The following is a 24,914-nucleotide window of genomic DNA, read 5'->3' on the forward strand; positions in this document are numbered from 1 at the left end:
CCAAGCAATAAAGTAGGCAAACAGCAGTCCCATCGGGCTAATACTGTAAGCACGGGTCACAGGTAGGGCTTGAAAGTGTTTTTTAAAGGGCTGTAATTCAGACTGCAAACTCATGTCCGATTGCAAAGCGAGAAGAGACAGTCCTGCATCATGAGTAATGGACGAGCACGTTCCTCTTCATCATTCATTCCAAGCGGCAATTGAGTTTCGGTTGTGTATATTCTGTGTTGGATTTTGTGTTCATTTTCTTCTCCCACACCTTCTGTGAATATATCTGTTTAGTGGCTACATAGGGATTTTCTGGAGTCATAAACTTGACTGATGACTAGACTGACAAAGAAAAAGTGGAGAGCGCAGACTGTATATGGACAAAGCCACAGTGTCATCTGCCAGTTTGGACTTCCGTTTCAAAGCTTTGAGTTTGACTTTCTAGCCATCCCCATCCTGACTGTTTCTATAATGGTCAAGACTGTATTTGAACATACCAGCCAACACTATTGCTCGCTACCTAGCTTTGTTACTAAGGTATATCTATAATTCATTGTAGCATTAAACTGGGTGCTAACTTTGGGGAAGTGGAAGACTGGAAATCAGGCCTTAGATGTATTTATTTCTGCCATAAAGTATGACATTTTTAGCACAGTTGTGGAGCCAACCTTAAGGAAACTACCACTAATACTAGGAAAAAGACATGCAGGTAGCAGAAGGACTAGGAAATGTTTTAACTTGCTAAGTTTGCTGAATTATTTTGATGAGTCAAGTTCTTTTGAATTGCCTTTTTTGTTTTTGTTTTTAAACCATTTTTTAATTAATTGCTTTGACTGACTAAAAATAAGTTATGCTGTTGTGTAGATAATAATTGTCTAATTCAGTGCTGTTTCTGTCTACTTGCTCCCAGCTGTGGCAAAATTTTTATCTTACAGACAATTACCATTTTCAATCCTCTTGAAAACCTTAAATGATGATGCATACAAAACTCACTTTACTCGGGCACAGTAATGACAGCTGACTGTGGAGCATTTCAGTACTTCTACCACCAAGCACTTTATTGTCTTTGAAACACAAATTGTTTGCAAGGTAGTTGAACAACTTGATAGTTAGTAATGGTGGCCATAGCTTTTATGAGTCTCAAGTCTCTTTATTTGAACAGACATTGCATATATTTGAACACACTTTAATAAGAGACCTTCCTCTTTTCTGAACTACTCTGCTGTCAGTGCTTTTTGCACTAAATGCAAAGTAAACCTGACACCATGTCTTCTTGCTGTTAAGATGAATTCTCACTAAAAGCCTCCCAGTGACTAAATGACTACAAAGGCACAATCCATCGTCTTTGATGGTCTTTTAATATGAAAAAAAAAATCTTCAAAAAGAGTATTCCTTTATATTGACAGCAGCTTAACAGTGATCAAGAAAATGCTCGAATCAGAACCTAGAGGAATGTATTTGAAGATGAAGGCAGACAGTATTTCTCACAACTAAAGATTGGTCAGTATGCTTGAATATGTATCATAAAGATGTGTACATTTCACCGTGTAATATAGAATATTGAAATTTTATAGCTGTTGGCCACAATTTGTGAACATCACCTTTCCTTTCAAAGTGGCCAGAATTTCTTCACTAGTCTTAAGTGCTTTAGCTGAGCAGTTTTTAGTCAACTAGTCCAAGCCCAAAAGAACCTCTATAAACGAGGCACTTTTTTTTTTTTATAGTTGTTGGATTCTGAAATGGTAAATTGGTCCACAAGGCTGTCCTGATGTGTCTTAGAGGGAACATTTAGCAGAAAGTCCGGTAGTGTGGCGTGGGCCATCATCTACCAGGATAGATCACACTGAAAACCTTCATGGTTTGCACTGGCAGACTGTGTGGAGGGAGGAGGACCCAAATGCAAGCTGAGCTGTTTGTTTGTGGCTGGTAAAAGGTACAAAACAAAAGGCAGATGCACACTGAGGCAAAACTAACTGGGACTAAACTAGGAAAAACTAAATGTTAAACACAAGAGACAAAGAACAACACCTTGATCATTATAAAAACCTGAACATGAAACCTGGAAACATGGAGGCATGGAAACATAACGAGAACTAAACAGATGATCTGACAGTGAACAAAGGGAGACAGAGGACTTAAATACACAGAAGGGTAATAAGCGAAGTAGAAACACGTGGGGAACACACAAATGAATATGACGCCACAGCAAAACTAAACTCACTGAACATGGAAACACGAGACTGTCAAAATAAAACAATATAATGAAATACAATGAGATGAAGACTGTGACAACGGGACATGGACAACACAGACATGAAACACATAGCAGACTGGGCAGATGACACACAAGGAGAGGAACATGGAAACAGAGAAGGGGAACAAGACATAACTCGAAAACGACACATAAACAAGGAAGCATGGATTAAACTTTAATTAAACAAAACCTAACTAACACATGCTAATAATAACACTAGAACTTACCATTAGTCTGATACATCATAAGAAATCAGACATACAAAATACACTCAAAATGCTAAAAATGCCAAGTGCCCTGACAGAAAACACAGACATGTTTTTGGCAACATCAGCAAAACCTTTGCTCATGTCCTGCCCCAGTTGAAAGATTTGACTCTCTGGAACTTTTCCAAAGGATTACTAAAGGATGTCCATCACTCATCACAGATGCACAAGTACAAGGAGGCATAACAGGACTTCTACAGCATGATCAAAAAATAGCACCTGTGTTGAAAATAAAGTCAGCCACAGTCCAAAAGCCAAAAACTAAACATTACTAGCTTTATAATCTTGTGATAGGATACACAATTTTGAAGTATTCATGACCATGACAGGTAAACCCAGTTTTCCCATTTGATATTGGCTGACATGAGGTGCACGAGAAGTTGGTATTGAATGTAAGATTGGCTACATTTAGTCATTCGCAAAATTTTTCAGTCATGCATGCTTTTACCCACCTAAACATTGCAGACCAAGAACCCCACAAACCCAAATAACAATCTGCTGTCTCTCTCTTTCTCACACACACACACACATATGGACACAGAAACTGCTCTAGATTTGGTCGAGAAGCACAACAAAGAGCCCAAGGCCTTCGAGGCAAACTCCTCAGATCCCAATCCCATTGAGCATCCGCGTGATACACCGAAAGCCCATCAAATCCATGTTGCTTTGACAACTATGCCTAATTTTGGCAGCATTAAAACACTTTGTTCAACAACATTTCAAAGAAACCCAAAGAGAAAAAAAACCCTTGTAAAACTGTAAATTATTTTTATGCAGCATACAGCAAGTCCATCTAATCAACTACAAATGGTGCTTAATTACTTTGACTAAAATATGAATCTATCAAATACAGACTCAGTATCTCCCTTGAACAGATAGTTAAGTGCATACAATTTAATGACAGTATCTGAATAGAAAGCATATTTGCATACTGTAATATACATTATTACTTAGCAATTATTAATTGGCATCTCGCCAGACAAGACAAGCTCCTCGGTGTGGGCGGGAGGGGATGTAGCTAATTTAAGTCTGTAGGAGACTCATCAAATTTGGCATGATCACATAATTTACTAAATGGTTATTGATTTCACTCAAGCTGTATCAGCAGCAAAATACCTTTCAGTTAACAGTGATAACACCGGTAAACTTTGTCTTTAAAGGTGCTGACACAGAAGAACCTCGGTTCAAAGCTATGTTCCTTTGTTAAGAAAGGCATGGTGGCATACGATGGGATGTGCTGCAGTTTTCCCTAATCCTATGAATCTTGCTTAGAAAAATACACTTCCAGCTTATATTTACATACTGAGATAAAGTTTTCCAGAGTGATATGTAATTCATGCGTTTTCCATGTCATGTGTATTAATGTGTTTTCCATTGCCCCCATTTCCTTATTTATGTTTGTTATTATGAGACGTGCTGTCAAATTTTCTGGAATGATTTGATATAGCCCTTGGCACGTACATTTGTGCTGCACCACATGGTGTATCTTTCTGTGTGCATGTGTGTGTGTGTGTCCTAGTTTAGCTTGCCTCACAGGTTGTTAAACAGGCGATTAGGTTCACAAGGCAACACCTTTTAAACTTTGACAACTGCATTTTCGTGGGTTTAAATAGAGTACCAGTGTGCTGCATATAACAGTGTATGGGTGCATTAGTGTACAAGTGTGGATGAGTGCACAGAGTATATACTTGTCTGTGTGCTAAAATCTACCTACCTGAACAAATAGCATACTAAAAGGGAACCATTTGTTGACTTTTAACTGGGGCTGCAAAGTGCAAGCTTTGCAGTGCAAGTTTTACGAATGGATTATTTATGTTAAGCATCAACAGTAAACTATTAAGAGGTACATTTTCCATAAAAGCTCTATTTTCCAACTTTTCAGCGATCCTTACTATTCAGTTAATATATCATAGTAAAGTATGTGGGAAAACAGCAGAGGTTTAAAGTGAGCAGAAACACATTTCTGGTACGTTCAGTTAATGAGTTATCGAAATTGAATTTAATATATAATAACAAATAGCCAGTTAATTTTCCATGTGCTGAAGTCCGATCACCCTTCAAGCCTTAAAGAGAGGCAACAAATCGTAAAGTAATATCCCACCTTTGCACACAACACACATCTTTTTTGCTGCTTCTCATGTCTGTCATTTTTCATGCTGCTGATATCAGTGGTCATGTTACCTGAGAATGTACAGGTACATGTTTAAACAGCTCAAGTAATACACTAAACACAGCCTTTTCTGTTCACCTTGGCACATAGTCAGTGTGGCTAGCCAGTGGCATAGCTGCTGTATTTTCCAAAGAGGGAAAAAAATTGTTAATATCACCTCACTGTAAGAAAGAGAGGACAAGCGAGGTAGATTAGACATTACTTCTAAGATAAGGACTGCTCAGTGTGAGCTTTGATACCTGAAACCTGAAAGTTAAGTTTCCCTTTTTAAATGTAATTAATCAGAAATTGATCCGATCTGCACATGATTACTGAATTTAACTGGCCACTGTATAATGTGAAATGACTGAAAAACAAACTGAAATATGATAACTGTGCAAAACGCCAAATACTTTAAACATACTGTGTTATGTTAACAGTAGTGAGCTTAAGTTTGAGTGGTCCAGGTCTGACTGTAAGATGATGATGCTCTTTAGCAGCACTAGCTAAATTTCACCTTTGCACTAGAGTTATAAAAAACAACTTTAATACCTCACGTAACATCCACTTATACATTTAGAAGGCAGCTGGCAAATCTAGAGCAACAAACCTCAGATACAGGAACAACACGCGTCATCTGGTCACAGCATGTCCACAAATGAAAGAAAGCTACTGCAAAAAAATCAGTTTAGGTGTCAGTTTTCTTTATGCACTGCTACACTGGATCCTGGTTGGACTAATGTAGTCTAAACCTTTCTTTCTGGTCTCAGCAAGAATGACTTTAGCCTTTAACTTAAAATATTTGTAAGTAAGTTAAAATGTAGTTTGTAACATATTCCGTTAAGTTACTCAATGTCAGTAACACATTCTGAATACTTTGGATTACCTGATATATTGTCATGCTTTTTACAACTACATGAATCTACTATTACTGTGTGATTTATTACTCACTAGGGCTGGGTATCGTCACTGATTTCTAGAATCGATTCGATCCACGATTCAATTCAATTCGATTCAATTTGTTTCAATTCGATTTTGAATCAGTCCGAAATATTATTATATGAACCATAATATGTATAAAATTATGATAATTCACCTTTATATGTACTGTCAAAAGAACCCTCTAAGCCTTGTGAATGAATTATATAAATTTCAAAATTAAGAACAGATACTAAAGCAGTTACAATAATGTAATTTTTAATTAACATTAGTATATATTTATTTTCATACATACATTTCAAGTGGATCAGGGATCCAGTATATATAGAACACATCTTTTGTAAACATCAGTAAAACCTCAGAGAAATAGTGTCTCACACAGCTTTTCTGAAATCCACTATTGTGTTTTGGAGACACACAGGTTAACACAGTGTGTACAAGTGAACTGACAGAAACTGACCGATCAGAAAATGAAAAACTGCCTTTTAAAATACTTCAAAAAATGAAAACATACTGAACAGTATTGTAAAACCTCTGTGAAACTCATGCAATGGTCATGGTCCCTCCACCAGATCAAAGGATCCTCAGAAAGTGCAACAGGCTCAATGTCCCTGTATCGATTCACTTCTTCCTTTGCCTTCTGAGTTGGTGTTTTCTGTGGTGCTGTGGTTTTTGTTGAGTAGGCTGGCCCAAGGAGAAAAATTAATGCAGAGTCCTTTGACCTCTTAATTGGAGGGGCATAATCCACTTCATCAACACCACCAAGAGAGATGTCAGGGACAGTTTCCTCAGATGTGTCACCATCAGACTGTCGCTGTAGAAAAATGAAAACTTAATTAAAAAAGAAATTACTATTTATATTCTAACTTGAGTAGTGCAAAAAAACAATAATTTTTTGTTTTTGTTTCTGTAACTCACAATAGCTGTGTCCACGTTCTCCAAACCTGCTGCTTCCAACACCAACTGAGAGAATGTGTTGTTACAAGTCTCTTTGGACAAGAATGGCAGGGCCTTAAAGCGAGGATCAGCATGTCTAATGCTTGTCCTTTAGGGCCACATATCTTGAAAAGAGATTTTGCACATTTAACTCAGTTTATTATGTTGGATATACATGTGCATGGTTACATACACTCATGCAAGATCAGAAACGACTTTGTTGCCATAATTTATATATAAACATCTATAGATAGATATTAGGGGTGCAACGATACACAAAATTCACGGTTCGGTTCGGTTCGATTCTTTGGGGTCACGGTTCGATATTTTTTCGATACAAAAAAAAATGTTCATGCCTCTATTAATTTGTCATTTATTAAAATTATAAATATATATTTTAACTCAAAAGTACAATTTTTAAATTTAATGTTGCTGAAACAACAAAGTAATAAAAAAATAAATCTATCTGATCGAGAAATCACTCATCTTTGGACAAGAGAGTTTATTACAGAGAAATGGCTCTTTCCAAAATAAAAGCTATACTATACGCTTCTTCTGGGCTATATTCTCAGCAGCATGTTAAACATATCAGGTCCCCATAAGGAGAATCATGTGCTAACCTGCTTCCACTTGTCTTTGCACTAGGATGATGTCGGAGTAAATGTGCAGTCATATTCGTCGTGTTCCCACTAGTGCTGTCAGCGTTAATCTCGTTGAAATGACGTTAACGCCACAACACGGCAAATCTCCGTTAACGAGCTACCGCGGATCGCCCCGTGCGTGGGGCTGGACGGCGTCAACACCTTAACGAGCTAACTGCGCTAACACACTAGTTCCCACCAATGTAATTGAGCATTGCGTGGCACATCCAACATACTGTTTTACTTTTGTCCATGATGCGCTTACCTTCAGGGTCATACGTCACATGAAAACCAAAATAGTTCCAAACGCCAGATCTGAATGAGGGTGGGGGAGGTTCAATTTGCCATGTTGCAAGGAGAGCTTAACTTCTGTCTCACTAGCTTGCCCTGCGCTCAGTGAATCTGCGTTCGACTACGCCGCCTAGGCTGCACTGTTGAGCGCAGATCTACTGAGCGCTCAACACAGACAGCATCGTCAGAAGAAAAGTTGAAAATTTTGTATTGTTCGATACGTACTGAACCAAAAGCACTGTATCAAACGGTTCAATATCGATACGAGTATCGTTGCACCCCTAATAGATAGATATAAAATCAAAAGGCCTATTACTAGACAAGAGGGCTTAACTAACATTTTTATAAAATATATATCTTTTCACTATAGTAAGAATTTTCATGTAATACATGCATCCATACAGTTACACTCATTCATGGCATATACACACAATTCATAAACATACCTTGACTTCAAGTTGTCGTATACAGCAGTCTTGAGGTCTTTAATCAGTGAGGAGTCGTGAGAGACACTGATCATCTTCTCCAGCAACTGTGCATGCAGAGGTGCAATGATGGAAAGGGTCAGGGACTTTTCTTCAGACATAACCAGTGTGGCTGCTTTCAGTGTTTTCAAAGCTTTCACTATATCTTCTCCATCAGCCTCTGTAAGAGTACAGAGATTACTGTCACTTCTCCTCACTTCAGGTGAGAGTAGAGCTGCAGAGATCGCTGGTTGTTGCTGTAGGAAGCGTTCCAGCATCTCCAACGTGCTGTTCCATCTGGTCACCCCATCAGTCACCAGCTTATGGGCAGGTAGCTTCAGTATCTTGTGCTTCTCTTTAAGTTTGCGACTTGCAACAGTGCTGCGATGAAAAAAGGATGCTATGCGTCTCACTCGGCCAAGCAGCTGAGCAACAGCTGGAACTTTCAGTCCTGCTTGTGAAGCTAAATTGAGTGTGTGGGCAAAACAACCAATGTGCAACCAGCCCGTTATTTCCACAGCTTACACCACATTTGCAGCATTGTCAGTTACGATGACTGGATTTTTGTTTGTAAGCTCCCATTCTTCAATTGCTTTGAACATAATTTCAGATAAATTAACTGCTGTGTGGCTTGCTTCAGTGGTTCTTGTCTGTAAGACATGAGACACGAGTCTCCACTCCTGATCGATATGGTGTGAGGTGATAGTCAGGTAGTTATCTGTTGCTCTGGATGTCCAGCTGTCACAGGTTATAGCGACTCTCTCTGCTGACTTGAGTGAGGCTGTAACATCGTGTTTCACTTTTTCATACATGTTTGGGATTACCACTTCACTCAAATGTTTGCGTGTTGGTAAAACATAGCGTGGTTCTAGGGTATTAATGAGGTTTTGGAAGCCATCATTTTCAACAACGCTGTATGGGTGTATATCTTTACATATGAAAGTTGCGACAGACTGGGTTATTTTTTGGGCACGTGGAGAAGTGGATCCCAACTTCACTGCAAATGCCTCTTCGAGTGAGCGTTGCTTGATGTCGGCCGTTTTTGCTAGCGGGATATCTGGATGATGCCTCGTTAAATGATTTCTGAGATTTGTGGTATTTCCACAGTGCTTTACCTCCATTTTGCACATCTTACATACGGCTTTGCTTTTGTCCGGCTCTTCACTGTCTTCGCAGTTCTTAAATCCAAAGTGTTGCCAGACATCTGCCTTTACGCTCGGTGGCACATTCACGGGAGTAGCCATGATGGTTCATGCGTCCAGGTCACTTAACTCTCGCGTGACTTCCTCATGTTAACCGCTTGCAAGTTTCATACGCGGCAAACTACATATGTATTAAAAAAAATCGATTTCAGGATTTAATGAATCGATATCGTTTTATTCCAGTTAGAATCGATTTTAATCGATGAATCGATTTTTTTAAACCACCCCTACTACTCACCACCAAGCTAACATTGTTAGCTGGCATTAGCTGAGATTAGTTCATAGACCGCAGACTGTTAGACTTGATGGATAGCATTAACAACCTGCTAGCTGCAAATAATCAAGTGCAGTTCTGAAAGAAATAAAAACTAGATTTTTAAATCTTAATATAAAATGAGTAACAGTAGGCTGCACTTTTTGCAGTAATCTCATATAGAAAACTATTTCTGTAATTATCAGTAATATGTTTTCTTTCTGTCTGCTTTCAGAACAGCACATGATTATTTGAGTTGGCAGGTTGTAATGCAGCCTTCAGTAATAGTAAAAAATCACACAGCAATAGTACATCGAAGATACTGAAGTGGCACATAACCCAGGTAGCTACCACAACTAAAACAAGATAGTTGCAGTAGGCTAATGTTAGTTTTTTTTTTAAAAGAATGTACTTCCAGATGTTTCTTTAGGGTTGGAGCTTTTTGGCGCTGAGAGCAGCATGGTTGCTGGCAAACAGAGTTTCCCTTTCTTCTTTAAATGTGAAGTGATGTCCAACTAAGAAATGCATTCCTGCCCGTGCACTGCTGGCTCTGTTGTGCACGGTCTATTGTGTAACTAGCGCCACCAACATTAACAGGAGGTTTACCTTAGAACCTCTTATTGTGTGTTTTGTTTGGGTTTCCAGCAGTGCGTTTAATTACCAAAATTAGAGAGGGGATGGAGAGGGGATAGCCTAAACTATGAAACAGGAAAAGTTCGCAGTGTAAACCATCTATTCCAACTATATTCTAATTATCACCTATTTAAGCAGTAACTGTAATGGAATACATATTTTGTATTTTTAATACGTAAGGCCATTACATGTATTCCATTACTCCCCAACCCTGCTTATCCATTATTATCATCATCAACAAGTATTTTGATGAAGGTAAGCGATAACTGAGCCAGCTGCATTGAACAGTGGTTGATGACACCTGCTCAGATGAAACGACGTCCAGATTTTGTTGTATTCGCTAAAGAAGTCCAAAGAATTTTTCTCTATTTCACTGGAAAATGGGATTTACATCAAAACAAGTTGCGAATGTCACTTGGAAAGTTCTTTCTATAATATTGTTCAGCTGCAGAGTTCTAAACTTTCAAATATGCCAACATGGTCTTACCTAAGGGAGTCAATTACATTTTTTTACATGCCTCCTCTGTCTGACTGTTAGGGGCAAGATGTCCTTGATGCACTGAATGCTGCAGTATCAGCCAACAGGAGATAATGGCACCACTCCTCATACATACAATGTCAACGTAAGGAGATTGGAGGGATGGAATTGTTGGTTAGGTTCAGGCACTAAAAACAACTTTAGTGCCAACTTGTTTTGGGTTATTGAAATGTACCTTCGCAACAGTAACCTTAAATGTTTAAAAATGATGATTGAGGGAGTGAGAGTACCATCTCGTTTTTCCATTATCTGCCAAAAACCACCAAATAACACCTTTTCCATGAATGAAAAATGTGCTAAAGTTTAATGAAAGTAGTAGCATTAGGCCTTGAATTAAATATTTCATTTATAAACAACAGCAGAAGAGGTGCCCTTCTTTTTTCCTCATTTTTTTCCTTTCATGTACATGGCTCTTATAATATCACACTCTAAGACCCAATTGCCACGATTACAGCAGTTGCCTTTCAAAGATGAAACCTTCTTCATTTAACCAATTAACCAGCAACCGTTTAATGTGATTTAACAAATGGTGCGAGCCTACAAAAAGCAGCAGCATCCATGGCACATTTAGCTGGTTTTGTGCCTGTGGAAAAGGCAGCTTGTTAAATGCCATAGAAAACAATATTAAAGATTTAAGATTTTTTATTTAAGATACAAATCTTAGCAACATTTATATTGAAATTTGCAGCACAGTGTTTTGTTAGGGCCGTTTTCCTAATGCTGAAAATGTATTTCTTTACTAATGGTAGTAAGAATTTTAAAGGACATCTTGTAACTTCTGAAAGAAAACCTTGAATCTCCAGTTTCACTCTCTCTTATATAGAGTGAAACTGGAGATTCAAGGTATATATATATATATATATATATATATATATATATATATTGCTCTCTGCTAATCATCTGACAGATGTTGAGAAACAGCATTGCTCAGCAGCAACTTATATTTAAAAGCTGCTACTTAAATATGCAATGTGATGTACAGTATGTACAGTCTTGTATGTATCAGTAGAGGCTTTGCTTTGTTGTAGTTATTATTGAAGTGATCCTGCCTGAGAAAGAAAGGCCAGACCTTGGAAAGGTTTAATCAATAGAGGAATGTTCTCAGTAATGAAGTGTGTCAGCTTCTTAACAGGACTAAAACCTTCATCAAGTCAATGAGGAGGGGAGAGTTAAACCTGTGGCCCATCTGAATAATCACGCCGCCTTATTGACTGGCCGCCAGACGAGGTGAATGCCAAACACCGGCGTGGTCAATCACATGGAGAAACACAGACACACAGGCAAAGATTAGAGATTACATCTCAATAAACAAACACAAACAGAACTAAGGCACACATAATCAAATGCCACATGCAACAATCAACACACATACTTAGAAAAGACACACATACAAAATACTACTAAATACTCTCCGTGATATGCATATTTTTCTTCATGGAATGAAACTGCAACTTGAAAGCAAGAAACTAGTGGTAAAACAATATAACCGAAGGCTAATATGTTTGCTGATTTTTTTTTTTTTTGATAATGTTAAAAGCTCTTTATCACTAGATGGAGGCTAGATGTCAAGGAACTGTTGATGTCGGTACGTTCTATTATTTATATTTTGACCCTAAAGTTGACACAGCTTGTTCTTGACCTTGAAAACAATTGTTAAAAATGTTGTTTCCTTAATTAAAATTTGCCTTCTAAAGAAGAATGTGAAGCAGTTGTGTTGAATTTATATATATTTTTTAAAGTTAGTGCAAAAAGCTATGAGTGATAAAAGGAAAAAAGTATTTCCTATTTTAAAGTATAAGAATTGGTAATTTTAAAACACCTGAGAGTTGAAGTTCTTTTGGGCAGTTGATTCTGTGTTTTTAAGTGATTTTGCAATTGCTATGTTGTTTTTTGGCTTCAGAACAACCCAAAACATGGCACTTGCAAAAGTGTTGTCCATCCAGTGATGATCCTTGGAGAGAGAAAGTGCTAGCAAGTTTACTTAGCGAGCTGCATCCATATTAACTGTGCAGGTGAAACACACACTCCCATATGCCCCCTAGTAAGGGTTACCTATCAGATGAATACACAGTACTTGGGTCATTACTCAAAAAGTGTAATGTATCACACATTGTTTTTTACTTTGCTTTACTCTGTAAAATCACCTGAAATCTATTGTCACTCAATTATCAGCTAACAAAACAAACCTTAGACAACAGACCCATATACTGACACAAATCCTGTTGGGCTTAAGTCAACCCTGCTGGTAAACAGAACCTGTTACTGAAAGCAACCACACAGACACTAGTGTACATTTTACTTGCAAGGGGAGCGTTGGAGAGCATTGCTGCGACTCGCCTGTCCAAGCAACTCCGATTCCTTCACATCCGCCTCACTCTTTTATTGACAACAAGCAATCATTCATGAATATGCGATTACAAATACACGTGACATTCTTAAGCAGGCATATCTGAACAACATCAGTGTCTGTATTCTGTGTGTGTGGGTGTGTGTAGGTGCATGTGTGTGTGTGTTTCCAGCCATAGACATACGACCTTTCAATGAACTTAAGCTGTATGCAGAAAAGCAGAAGTAAGCGTCTTGCTAAACTATAAGAACAGGAACTTGCAATAGGTCATGTCTCAAATACACATTTAAAGGTGTGAACTCTCAATCTTTTAAGAAAACGGAACAGTCTGATTTTCCTGAGACTATTACCAATGTTATTCTGTTCCCTTTCAGACCGTGCAATATTACCCAACAGTACCTTATTGAATATTTGTTTCATCCCCCCATCATACGCTGCTACTCCTTTTATTCTATTGCACAATACTATGTCACTTTCTAGAATCGCCTGCACTGATAGTTAAGTTATTTATTCTCCAGGATATAGTTATATATATTTCTTCGTTAGAGTTATTTGATACTATGTCTTGCACTATCCTACTGTATATTACCGTATACTACTATTCTTATTGTATACATTGTATATCTTATTCATCTGTTCCTCTGTCTCTCCTGCTGCTTTGAGCATGTACATGACAAAAGAATTTCCCTCGGGATAAATAAAGTTATTCTTATTCTTATTCTTCAAATGCTATAATGGAATTATAACGTCGAGACTGCTTCCGCTCATCTCATGGTACACAAGTGAACACAGACTGTTATCAGACTTAATACGGATAGGATACTTTATCAGCAAAAAAATGATTAAATATTTCTAAGCATAAATGACAATCTTAAATTATTAATTCTGACAAATCCCTACCCTAATAAGTACACAAATAAAATATTTATTTTAGTTTATATGCATGAACACAATGCTGATAACACAAAGCAAAGTTCAAAAACAGAACAAAGATACTTCTAAGTGCCACAGTGTTCCTGCTCTCGAAACATAAACATGTAGAAATGGAAGCTGCAAGCCTGACTGCTTTGATACCTGTTAAAGATCAGGCTGCTGGCCTCGAGTCTGCACACACTCATCTTTATCATCACTCTGGGTTCTTAACTAGCTTTCTAATTTAAGTAACAACACTAGTGAAACTGCCATGTAATAACTGAATTTAGTATGGTAGCAACTGCGATTACAATAATATGTTACCTTGTAATGCATTCAACCTAACATTGCTAATACATTCTAGAATTTCACTTACCAAAACTGGAGTAAAATTTTTTGGACACTTTAGACGTTGTAGAAATCCATGTTGCCATATAATTCTAAAATGCTCCAGTTACACAAACACTGTTGATAGGTGCACTCAGTGATTCTAATTAGGAGAGACCTTGTCTCTCTAGTTGTAATGAAGAAAGAAAATGCTTATTTTTTCATTTTATCAATTTAGTTTTGGTATTTATCTACTGCTGTATGCAAGATTTGTTTGTAGCTATTGAATCCTGTTTTAATAGGTATTTTTTGCTTTGCGTGGCTAGCCTCAAGTGGCTACTGGAGGAACTGTAACTGAAAAAGCCACTACACCCGTGGCTTTGGACAGGATGATGTATATGTGCTTGAACCAACAAGAGTTACAGTGTGTGTGTGCGTGTGTGATAATGTAAGAACACGTCACCCAGTGCACCAGAACAGTGTAGGTCAACGATGCATTTCTTGATAATTTTTGGAGATTAATAATGTAGAGTTCTATAAAGAAGAGAAACAGAGTCTCGATCTGAGGATTTGTATGCAAAGAAATATATAAATGGCCTTGTTCTGAGTTGGTATTGGCTTTGCTACCTATTTAGCTCTCCAGTGTTTTCTGTGATATCTTTTTCATAAAAAATTCAATATGATCATAAGTAAAATGGGTTTATGACCCCCACTCAAATTAAAGAAGAAAATGAACCGTCTCTGAAAAGAAGCTGTTTGTGACAAAACCTCTAACACAGCTGCTACAGAAGGTGCTTTATGACACGGAAGCTTTAATCCCCTACTGTAAATTCACATAGATAAACATACACCCAAGATTGTGAACAGTGAATAATAACACCAACTGATCTGCATATGAAAACAGTGTGGTACATAAGCTCTCACTTTCTCGGCATGCAGCGTGCGGGTGCATGCACGCTCTTTCTCCCTTTCTCTTGCTTATCCACACATCCAGAAAAGCTGGTCATCACTCCCTCTGTCTTCACTCATCTTTCACCACCCTCCCTCTCTTTCTCCTCTCCCTGTCTTTCATTGATCTCTCTCTCTCATTGGACTCATCACTCTGCATTCTCCGAAGACAAAGAGCAACCGCAGGATGACAATCACATTAGAGCACACAATCTATTTATGGCTTTGCTTCATATTTCAACTCTAGTCTCTCTCTCTTTTTCATGCACACACACACACACACACACGCACACACACACACACACACACACACACACGCTCACACACACACACGCACACACGCTCACACTCTTTTCCTCTCTCTCTCTTTTCTCTCGTACTCTGTGATAATATAAACGCAGGGTTTTTAGTGGTAATGAGTTTTTAATGAAAAATGAATTATTTACAGTGGCTGGAGGACAGAAGATAAAAAAGAAGAGCAGGTGATATCAAAGCTGTGAAAATAATGCTGCAGTAAAGTTTATCAGAGTTTACTTTGGGTATGCTGATGACTAGATTAGAAATAGATTACTCTGGTATAATAGATTGATTAAAAAAACACATTTTTAATTGATTTGGCTGACTCGAGTTCATGTAGTCTTTAGTGAAGTTAACTGCTGAGCAGTTAAGTCACTCGGAGGAGATTGATTGCCTCTGACAGTTTCAGAATGTAGTGTACAGCCTTGCTCAGGAGACATCACAGGTGCCAGTGTGATATGAGGTGCCAGCCAGCTAAATGCCTGTCTCTCTGATGTGGTGAAGCCTGAAGGCCTTCGTGTTGCTGCCAGCATTTTTACTTTCACTTTTTTATTAAAATGTTTTAAGCATCACACAAGCCCTCTAAGACCACATCTTTGAGTGTAACCAAATTTTAATAGGGATTTTCATCCAAATAGGTCATTTAGAATGAATGTCAAATATCAGTTGCTCAACGTAAATTTTAGCTCATAAATTTTTTTGGGGGTGTAATAAAATGTAAATATAATATATATATAATAAATATATCATTATAGATAATAATAATAATTTATTAAAATATCTATTTCAACATACATTTTGTTTTTAGGCACAAGTTAAATCCTAGCAATTGGTAAACAGTGTATTTGATATCAAAATATCATGGCTTAATCACACTAGGATGAATGTAGGACAGCAACCTCCGTGCGACTAGGCAAAACGACTGGTTGTCTGGTGACTGCATTGAATTTTTTGCATTTGGTGACAGATTGCAGCTGCAACTTTAGCAGTCAGTTTGCTTAGTGTGAGTAGTCACACACCTGGTCACTAGGGGTGCAACGATACTCGTATCGATATTGAACTGTTTGATACAGTGCTTTCGGTTTGGTACGCATATGTATCGAACAATACAAAATTTTCAACTTTTCTTCTGACGATGCTGTCTGTGTTGAGCGCTCAGTAGATCTGCGCTCAACAGTGCAGCCTAGGCGGCGTAGTCGAACGCAGATTCACTGAGCGCAGGGCAAGCTAGTGAGACAGAAGTTAAGCTCTCCTTGCAACATGGCAAATTGAACCTCCCCCACCCTCATTCAGATGTGGCGTTTGGAACTATTTTGGTTTTCATGTGACGTATGACCCTGAAGGTAAGCGCATCATGGACAAAAGTAAAACAGTATGTTGGATGTGCCACGCAATGCTCAATTACATTGGTGGGAACTAGTGTGTTAGTGCAGTTAACTCGTTAACGTGTTGGCCGTCCAGCCCCACGCACGGGGCGATCCGCGGTAGCTCGTTAACGGAGATTTACCGCGTTGTGGCGTTAACGTCATTTCAAATTAACGCTGACAGCACTAGTGGGAACACAACGAATATGACTGCACATTTACTCCGACATCATCCTAGTGCAAAGACAAGTGGAAGCAGACAAAAACAACAAGCACGCATGCTACAAACTTTACCCGAGTCATTTAGACAGCCGTTAGCACATGATTCTCCTTATGGGGACCTGATATGTTTAATATGCTGCTGAGAGTATAGCCCAGAAGAAGCGTATAGTATAGCTTTTATTTTGGAAAGAGACATTTCTCTGTAATAAACTCTCTTTTCCAAAGATGAGTGATTCCTCAATCAGATACAGGGCTCGCAAAATCGCTAGCCCGACGTCCCGGGGCTAGCGATTTTTCCAGTCGGGCTACCAAAATCTATCTCTGCCCTGCCCGTCGGGCTATCGTAGGAAGGAAAAATATATGTCAATGCTTTTGCATTCTTTCGGAAATGTAGCAGGGTAATTATGTCATTGGCATCGGTGAGCCACTGTCAATATGTGACATATTGAAATCGCGTTTGAATTTGCGCTTGTTTTTTGCTTTCACTTTGCAATCGCACGAACTGTGTATAGAGAGCGACAGCACTGATTGGTGAGTGACGATAATTTGCGCACCAATTCCTCTGACATCGTCTCATCAATCGTTAGCTTACTATGCAAACATGACAAGTGAAACCTCCCGCAGCAAGCTTAAACATGTGAGAGGTTGATCGCGCAGAGAATCGCTGAGCGTTATGTGAGTGCGTGTGTAAAAGCAGCAGGATATATATTTTAGTTCTGCTGAGCCAAATAAGACAGGTCAGCGTGAAGAAGTGACAGCCAAAGAAAAGCTTACCACGAAACGGAAAAGTTATGACAAATCAGACTATAAGGCAAAAAGAAAGTGCAGCTTTATGGTTTCATGGACAAAGAATTTCTGTGGCTGCAATATGACGAGCTAAATAACCAGGGGTGCACATAAGTGGTCCGCAGGTGCGCATTCGCTGTCAAAATAAAAAAACGCGCACAAGATAAGAAGTTGCAACGCGTGTTTGCGTACATAAGATTTTCTGGAGGAGGACAGACATTTGTTTAGAACTCTTAAAGATGTCGAAGAAGCAAGCTCCTTTAAGCAATTACTTTGGTGTTCCTCCACCTCCAAAGAAATGTCAGAAGTCCGAACCACAAAAGAAGCGCGTATTCTCGGAAAAGTGGTTGCAGGAGGTCAGCTGGCTTCAAACAAATGATGAACGCACAGAGATGTGGTGCGGAATGTGCCGTGAAAATCCCACTCTAGCGGACAAAAACAGTGCCTTTTATATGGACGTAAACGCACGTTGCAACTTCTTATCTGGTGCGCGTCTTTTATTTTGACAGCGAATGCGCACATGCGGACCACTTATGTGCACCCGTGTAAATAACATAATGTTCTGCCGGGTGTGTTGTTGGTTTTCCCTCGATTTCTGAGTCGACAAGCGCCTTTGTTACTGGGACCAGTCATTTTAAGAAAGGCCCCCATTAGAACCCATGAGAAATGCAAGAAATGCATTATTGCTCAGTCTGCAATATCTTTCCCAGAACAAACACCAATTGCAAATAACATACTAAAAATAAACCTGAAAAATCTGTTTAGAACAGCGTACTATGTTGCAAAGAGTGAACTACCACTGGCAAAATTTAGCAGTCTTTGCAAACTTCAAAAAGCAAATGGCCTAGATCTTGGTTCCACTTGCCTCTTACCCATGACTTCAGTGGAAATTTCAAATTCAGGATCTGACACAGACTGATTCATGTTCTACACAATTCTTACAAGTTCATAGAAATGTCTGTTCAATTAGAACCAAGTATTTGAGTTGATGATTGTAATTTTTATACAATGTTGTAATTTGTTTTTCAACAATTTTTTGATTAATGTTTTGTTTCCTTCACAGTATTATACTTTAATGTATAATATTGTAAAGGAAACAAAACAGGAAACAAAACATCAATCAAAAAATTGCTCTCTTTTTTATTCGGGCTACTTAAATTTATTTTGGGCTACCAAAAACTGAAGAGTCCCTGCCCGAAGGGCTACCAGGGATTTTGAAATTTTGCGAGCCCTGAGATATATTTATTTTTTCTATTACTTTTTTGTTTCAGCAACATTCAATTTAAAAACTGTACTTTTGAGTTAAAATATATATTTATAATTTTAATAAATGACAAATTAAAAAGGCATGAAAATTTTTTTTTCTATCGAAAAAATATCGAACCGTGACACCAAAGTATCGAACCGAACCGAACCGTGAATTCTGTGTATCGTTGCACCCCTACTGGTCACTGTCTTCAAAGCCACCATTTCAAAGGAAATCCCACAAGATTGCGATAATTTTTGTCTTCCTGCGGCCTCCAGCCACTGTTTGTTTTTTTTTCTCCTTCCTCATGTGGTGCATTTTCCATTGTTATACCTCTCTGACCTGTCTTCCCCATGTGATGTTTTTGTGTAATGTATGTATGGTCGGAGGGTAAGATGGCGCCGCCATTGCGTGCAATAGGTCGGCAGCCTTAACATGAAATTTCCCACTCGTGGGACTAATAAAGGTATATCTTAAATCTTAAATCTTAAATCTTTCCTCATTGCGACCATGGCATTAATTATGTCTGCTCTCACTGACATCATGCAGAGCCAAGATGATGTGAACAAAAGATAAATACATTTTTGGCTCTCATGGATTACTTACTTACATATGCATGGCAGATAGCTGCCCTTCCCTGAGCCAGATTCTGCTGGAAGTTTCTTCCTGTTACAAAGGAGTTTCTCCTTCCCACTGTTGCCAAGTGCTTGATTATAACTGTTGGGATCCTTACCTTGCAATATATCGTAACTTGAGATGACTGCTGTTGTAACTTCACACAATTCATATAAAATTGAATTGAGTTTAACATGAATATCCACCTTTCACTTATAAGTAGCAACACACATGAGAAATCATAACCCCCCCACCCCCCCTCCACCCCACCCCGCACCGCCACCCCCCCACCCAATTGGGGGTATTACCATCATCTTCAGCTTTCACACACACATCACTACTTCAGTGAACTGTTACTGTGCTAATACCTGAACAAAGCCTTGCTGAAAGAGGAGTTGTTTTTTTAATAACTCCTTTAAAAAACGAAAAGCTTAAGAGAGAGAGAAACATTATTCCAGTAAACACAAAGTCAAGGTCAGAATTTGTGCAGCTTTAAACTTTCTTCTTCTCCACAGCTGAGCACTGAGGTCTTGACTACTGATAATAGTTCTTTCGTTGTGAGAGTAAAGGACAAATTGTTCAGCATTTTCCTCTTTTTGGCTTTTGGCTTTCCCAACTCAAACTTGTGCCCTCACCGCCCCATTGACTCAGCTTTGCTGTAACCTGCGGCCTATTCTGTGTTAGGGCTCAGACAGATCTTTATTCAAGTTCACAAGCTTTAGTTCCTCCACCCCTGAGTTCAAAAGGGAGAACCACGAGGGGAGATGAAGGATGGAAGTGTAGAGGGGACGCGCAGTGTGTGGTCCATCGCTGAATGAGGAAGAGAGGGTGGGTGAACTTTTGGAGATTTGCAAAGTTCAATCACATGTTCATACCACTCCATTTTTTATTTAAAAACTGCAGTCTCCATCTTCAATGCTGCTGTCCACCTGGATGACATCAAGTGTGGCTAAGTTTTAAAAAAGCATTGAGTGTGAAAAATGTTAAATCACTAATTAAAACCAAAGTGAACACTGCTTCTAGAGTAGATTGTTGCCACACACTTCACATTCCTTTTCTTATATGGAAATGATGAAATTTTTAAGTGTGTATATTTGTTCTCCGCCATGCACACAAGCAGGTTTTCTTCCATTTACATGGACTGTTTCCAAACACTGAAGTATGTATATAGAGCTTTACTTTTTAAGATTGATTACACAACACATGCTCTGGCATTTCAGAATAATTTACTCAGTTGTATAAACAATGCTTTTTTTTATATGCTTGTACTGGATATGTGCTTGATGTATTTTCTTAAGTTTACCATAGGAAACCGGCAAAACTAATTCTATATTTTTCTGACGGTCAATAACTAAATAATTTCTATTGCAATAACCCTCCAAAAATATTTAAACTCATCAGTAGACCACACTGTTAGCCTGTTGTTGCATCCCCCAGGAGGATATTAGTTTTTCCCTTGTGAAATAATGCCTTGTGTTTTGTCTAGGCTCCACCTCCTCTGTTCTGATTGGGTGCTGCTGCCTGACTCAACCTAATCACCAATCAGAGCCCTAAATAATGTCTGTGGAGCTGTGTTTCTGGGCCTTCTGGCCATTTTGATTGCCATTGACTGTAGTCTTATGTGTTTGTGTTCAGATTGCCTGTAGGGGAGCGCTGCCTTTTTTTTGTGATCCATTGTTTTCTCTTGTTAATGTGCTGGTTAGGTAGTAGGTTGTATATTTGTTTTCTCTGGAGTTAGGTAAGTTCCTTTTATTTTCTATTAGGGATGTTTTGTTTGTTATGTTGGCCTTAGTTCTCCCTGAAGTTAAATGCCAGTCTGAACCAGAGCTTTAAACTAGCAGGAAGTACACCTTTAAAAGCTGCCATCTTGACTCCTCATTCACTATTTTAACTTTATGTTAGTCCTTTCTATCCCCTAGGCTAGCCAGGGGAGGTAACACTGGGCAAAATGAACACACGCTGAAATTTATATAGCTGCACTCAGGGACACTCACTAGAATAATAAACACCTATTGGAGTATTCCACAATAAATAGAGGGCTGTAATTGTGACCATCTAAAGCTGCTGAACTGAATTTGATAATTTATCAAACGTTTGTCATGATAAGTTCAGAGGGAAAAACATCATTTAGCTTACATGTTGCAGGGACTCTCTGAAGCACTGATAAATCCAGACCCAAAACCAAAACCTAACTCAAGATGGGCTGCCACCCTTGTGGATAAGGTAAGATCCCTTCATAAAATTTGAAACCAGCATATTAAGGTTCTTTGTTCAAAATCAATAAAGGATATTCACATAAATAGATGATATTGGTCATTTTGCTTCTTTTCGCAGTAGTTGTGCATATTTTTGTGAGGATCTATTTTCTTTGGACACATGTCTGTGCCTGACATTCCCAACATTTGACAACACTTAAAATCAACATTTTCATAATGAATTCACTTTTTTTAAATTCTACTCTGTGGAAAATGTATGGACTCAAAAGTGTGAAGTGCATGTGGATGCATGTATGTAATGGGGGGGGCATCAGTTCACTGCAGACATGCCATGTGATGATGGTAATGGTAGGAGCAGAGAGTAATGAAGGAATTGATCTCCACTCGGCAGTAAGCGCTTGACATTTCAGCCAAAGCCTTGAGCATCTCACCTCCCCATATACCCCCCCCCCCCCGCGCTTAAATACCTCTCCCCCTTCTTCTTTCTTTCTTTCTTTGACCTGTTGTTAACACTCAAGTTCATTCCACTTTCTCTTTTCGCAGTCAACTCTCTCCATACTTTGCCTCCATGTCATCTCGAACTTTAATCGGTGACTCTCTCTGTCTGCCTTTATTGTGATAATTTCTTTCGCTCCTGCTCCCCCAGCCTGTCACACTTTCAGGCACACTCCCTTCTTTTCTCTGACTCTGTCGTTGTTCTGTGTTTTCTCATTCAGTCATACACACATACACACACAAAAGCACACACACACCCCAAGCCACTGGTCCCATGGGTCAGCCCATATTAGCTTACTTGTTAATACTTGGATGGCTCAGGATCAATACTTAATCAACAAATAATGGGATTCCTCAGTCATCCCATATGATCTTTCAATAAAGACTCGAATCTGTCTCGCCCAGACATCCCAGCCACCCCCCCTCCTCCTCCTCTCCGCTGGGGCATCACCATAGATGAGGAAAGAGTGAGAACGTGAGAGTGAGAGCTCGATCTCGTTCTCACCAAGCAGGTGGAAGGCTAGAGGCAAACTAGACAAATTAGACTTTTGTGTGTGGGCGAATACTTGTGTGTTTACCTAGACAGTGAAAGCGCCATACACACTGAGTGATAAAGGCAACCTTGCATGTCACATTTTAGGAGATTGGCCTAATGGAATTTGATTCCTAATCTGTGTTATTGCAGTTAATACTGTATCAAGACTATTAAACTAAAAAAATACTTAAAGTTGGAGTTTAATGCTTAGAATTGCTGCTACTTTTCAGTTTCTACTTCTTGTTCTTATACAGAAACACTCAGTGGAAGCCTCTGGTGTTGAGACATGAAGCAAAGGCAGAAGTGTGAAAACCTGAAAAGGTCACCTGAGGCTGATTTCAAAAGCAAATCCCAACTGTCAGGCTGTGTGATTTTTCTTTATATATTTCATTTTTATTGGAGACACAACAGTGCTGTAATTCTAAACATTAGACACAGACAGATGTCCCAACACTAACAGCTGTAGATGTCTATTAGACCCACCTCTGCTAATTCCAGCCACTGACCTGGACTTTATGGTGTTGCTTCCTTTTGAAGCAATTATTAGAATTACTAAATAAATATAATAGCCTATTACGCGGAAGAAGTTCATGCTTAAGTTTAAGTGAGTGACATCCTGGTATTCTATTGGAAGAGTTGTCTTACAGTGTATATAGTCCATACCTGCAGCTTAGCTGATAACTTTGCAGTTTATCCTCTCATCTAAATGTGGCAACTTCTGGCTCACTCAATCAAAATGAAATAATATCTCAGCAAGCATTCACATGTGGGCCCACAGTGGGCAGGTGTGGGGGTAGTGTGGGGCTGTATGGGCAGGGCACTTATCCTACAAAGGCCTCCAAAGAGAGAATTCAATGGGCACCTTACAGTGGACTTCCACACAGAAAACTGTTATGGTGATCTGTGTAGTGCCCCTTACAGTTTTGGCCATTTGGGTCACAGTTCACCCACACAGCACAGCTGTTTGCCGGTGCAATATTTATGATAAGGAAACATCATCCAGGGAAATATTACTGTTGTAGAGAAGATACAACATGTTTGTCTATGCTGTCAGAAATCTGAGGCTGAGAGAAGGCCTTCTAATGTGTAATGGGTAGAAGGATGTGTGTTACTAATGCAGTTAATTTTTCTCTGAATATATTAGTAGACGGGGCTTAAATATTGCATACACATGCACAGGTATTTTGGTAAACATAGCTTTTGTGTACACGTAACCAACGTTTTAGGTCACTGCAAATGGAGCTTTTGAAAAACTCCCTCCAGGGGGAACATTTTCAGAAACTCACATTTACATGTGGACGAGGAGAACAGATATTTTATCTTTCAGTGTCAAAGGTGCGTGCTTTTATCTCTTTTGACGTCAGCGTTATTGTTTGTAGGCTTATGATCGGCCAACATTTCTATAAGGTTAGGGTTATATCACCACCTGTTGCTTTGTGCTGTTGCTCTTGATACAGCTTGACGTCTTTTTTTTTCTTCCTGTTCTTTCATGAAGACTGAACTATTTTTCAGAACAAAAGCATAAAATCCACATTTTAAAAGAATACCTGTATACGTGTGGATGGAGCCAGACAGCTTGACTTTGTTGGTTTTTAATTAGTTATTTTAGCCTTAGCTTTTCAGCTTTTCCTTCTTGTTGAAATGCAGACCAGGACCTACTGTATAGAGCAGAATCTCAAAGAAACATTTCTATTATCGAGAAATGAGGCAGTATTCAGAGCAAATGGAGCACTTACCCAGTATTTTTATGGTATTCCTGCTAAAATGCTTATTGAGTGTCCAGAAAATAATCTCTCACAATGGCAGGTGGTTTTCAAAAGCATTTCCAGAGGACTAAAAATGAAAACAGATCACAGTAAACTTGTTTTGCTTGTAACAACAGATTTAGTTCAAAGTCTTCATGAGATACAATGCATTTTTTCTACTCATTCAATGGAAATGATTAGTTAATTAAAGTGTGCATTTCCTACGTGTGGGATATAGACAGCATGTGTCTGTTGCAGAACTAACTTTCAACAGGTTTTTGTAGATCAATATCTAACAACTGTGG

At 38.7% G+C, this 24,914-nt stretch overlaps 1 protein-coding gene across 12 annotated transcripts in view; it reads left to right on the forward strand.

Annotated features, from left to right (window-relative positions):
- Positions 1-24,914, forward strand: part of LOC146374509 (uncharacterized) — a 462,267-nt gene that overhangs the window by 292,974 nt on the left and 144,379 nt on the right. Inside the window, exon 7 of one of the 12 annotated variants that reach the window (XM_084948997.1) lies at positions 21,764-22,244. The exons of 10 other annotated variants lie outside the window; for them this stretch is intronic. In XM_084948997.1, the coding sequence (XP_084805123.1) occupies positions 21,764-21,782 (19 nt within the window). In that variant the 3' untranslated portion in view covers positions 21,783-22,244. Of the gene's footprint in view, positions 1-21,763; positions 22,245-24,914 lie in introns of those variants that run through there. One more of the 12 variants, XM_084948995.1, reaches the window with a different exon arrangement.

The sequence above is a fragment of the Perissodus microlepis genome, chromosome 13 (genome assembly GCF_051167445.1).
Source record: "Perissodus microlepis isolate ML-2025 ecotype Zambia chromosome 13, ASM5116744v1, whole genome shotgun sequence".
Lineage (NCBI taxonomy): Eukaryota > Metazoa > Chordata > Actinopteri > Cichliformes > Cichlidae > Perissodus > Perissodus microlepis.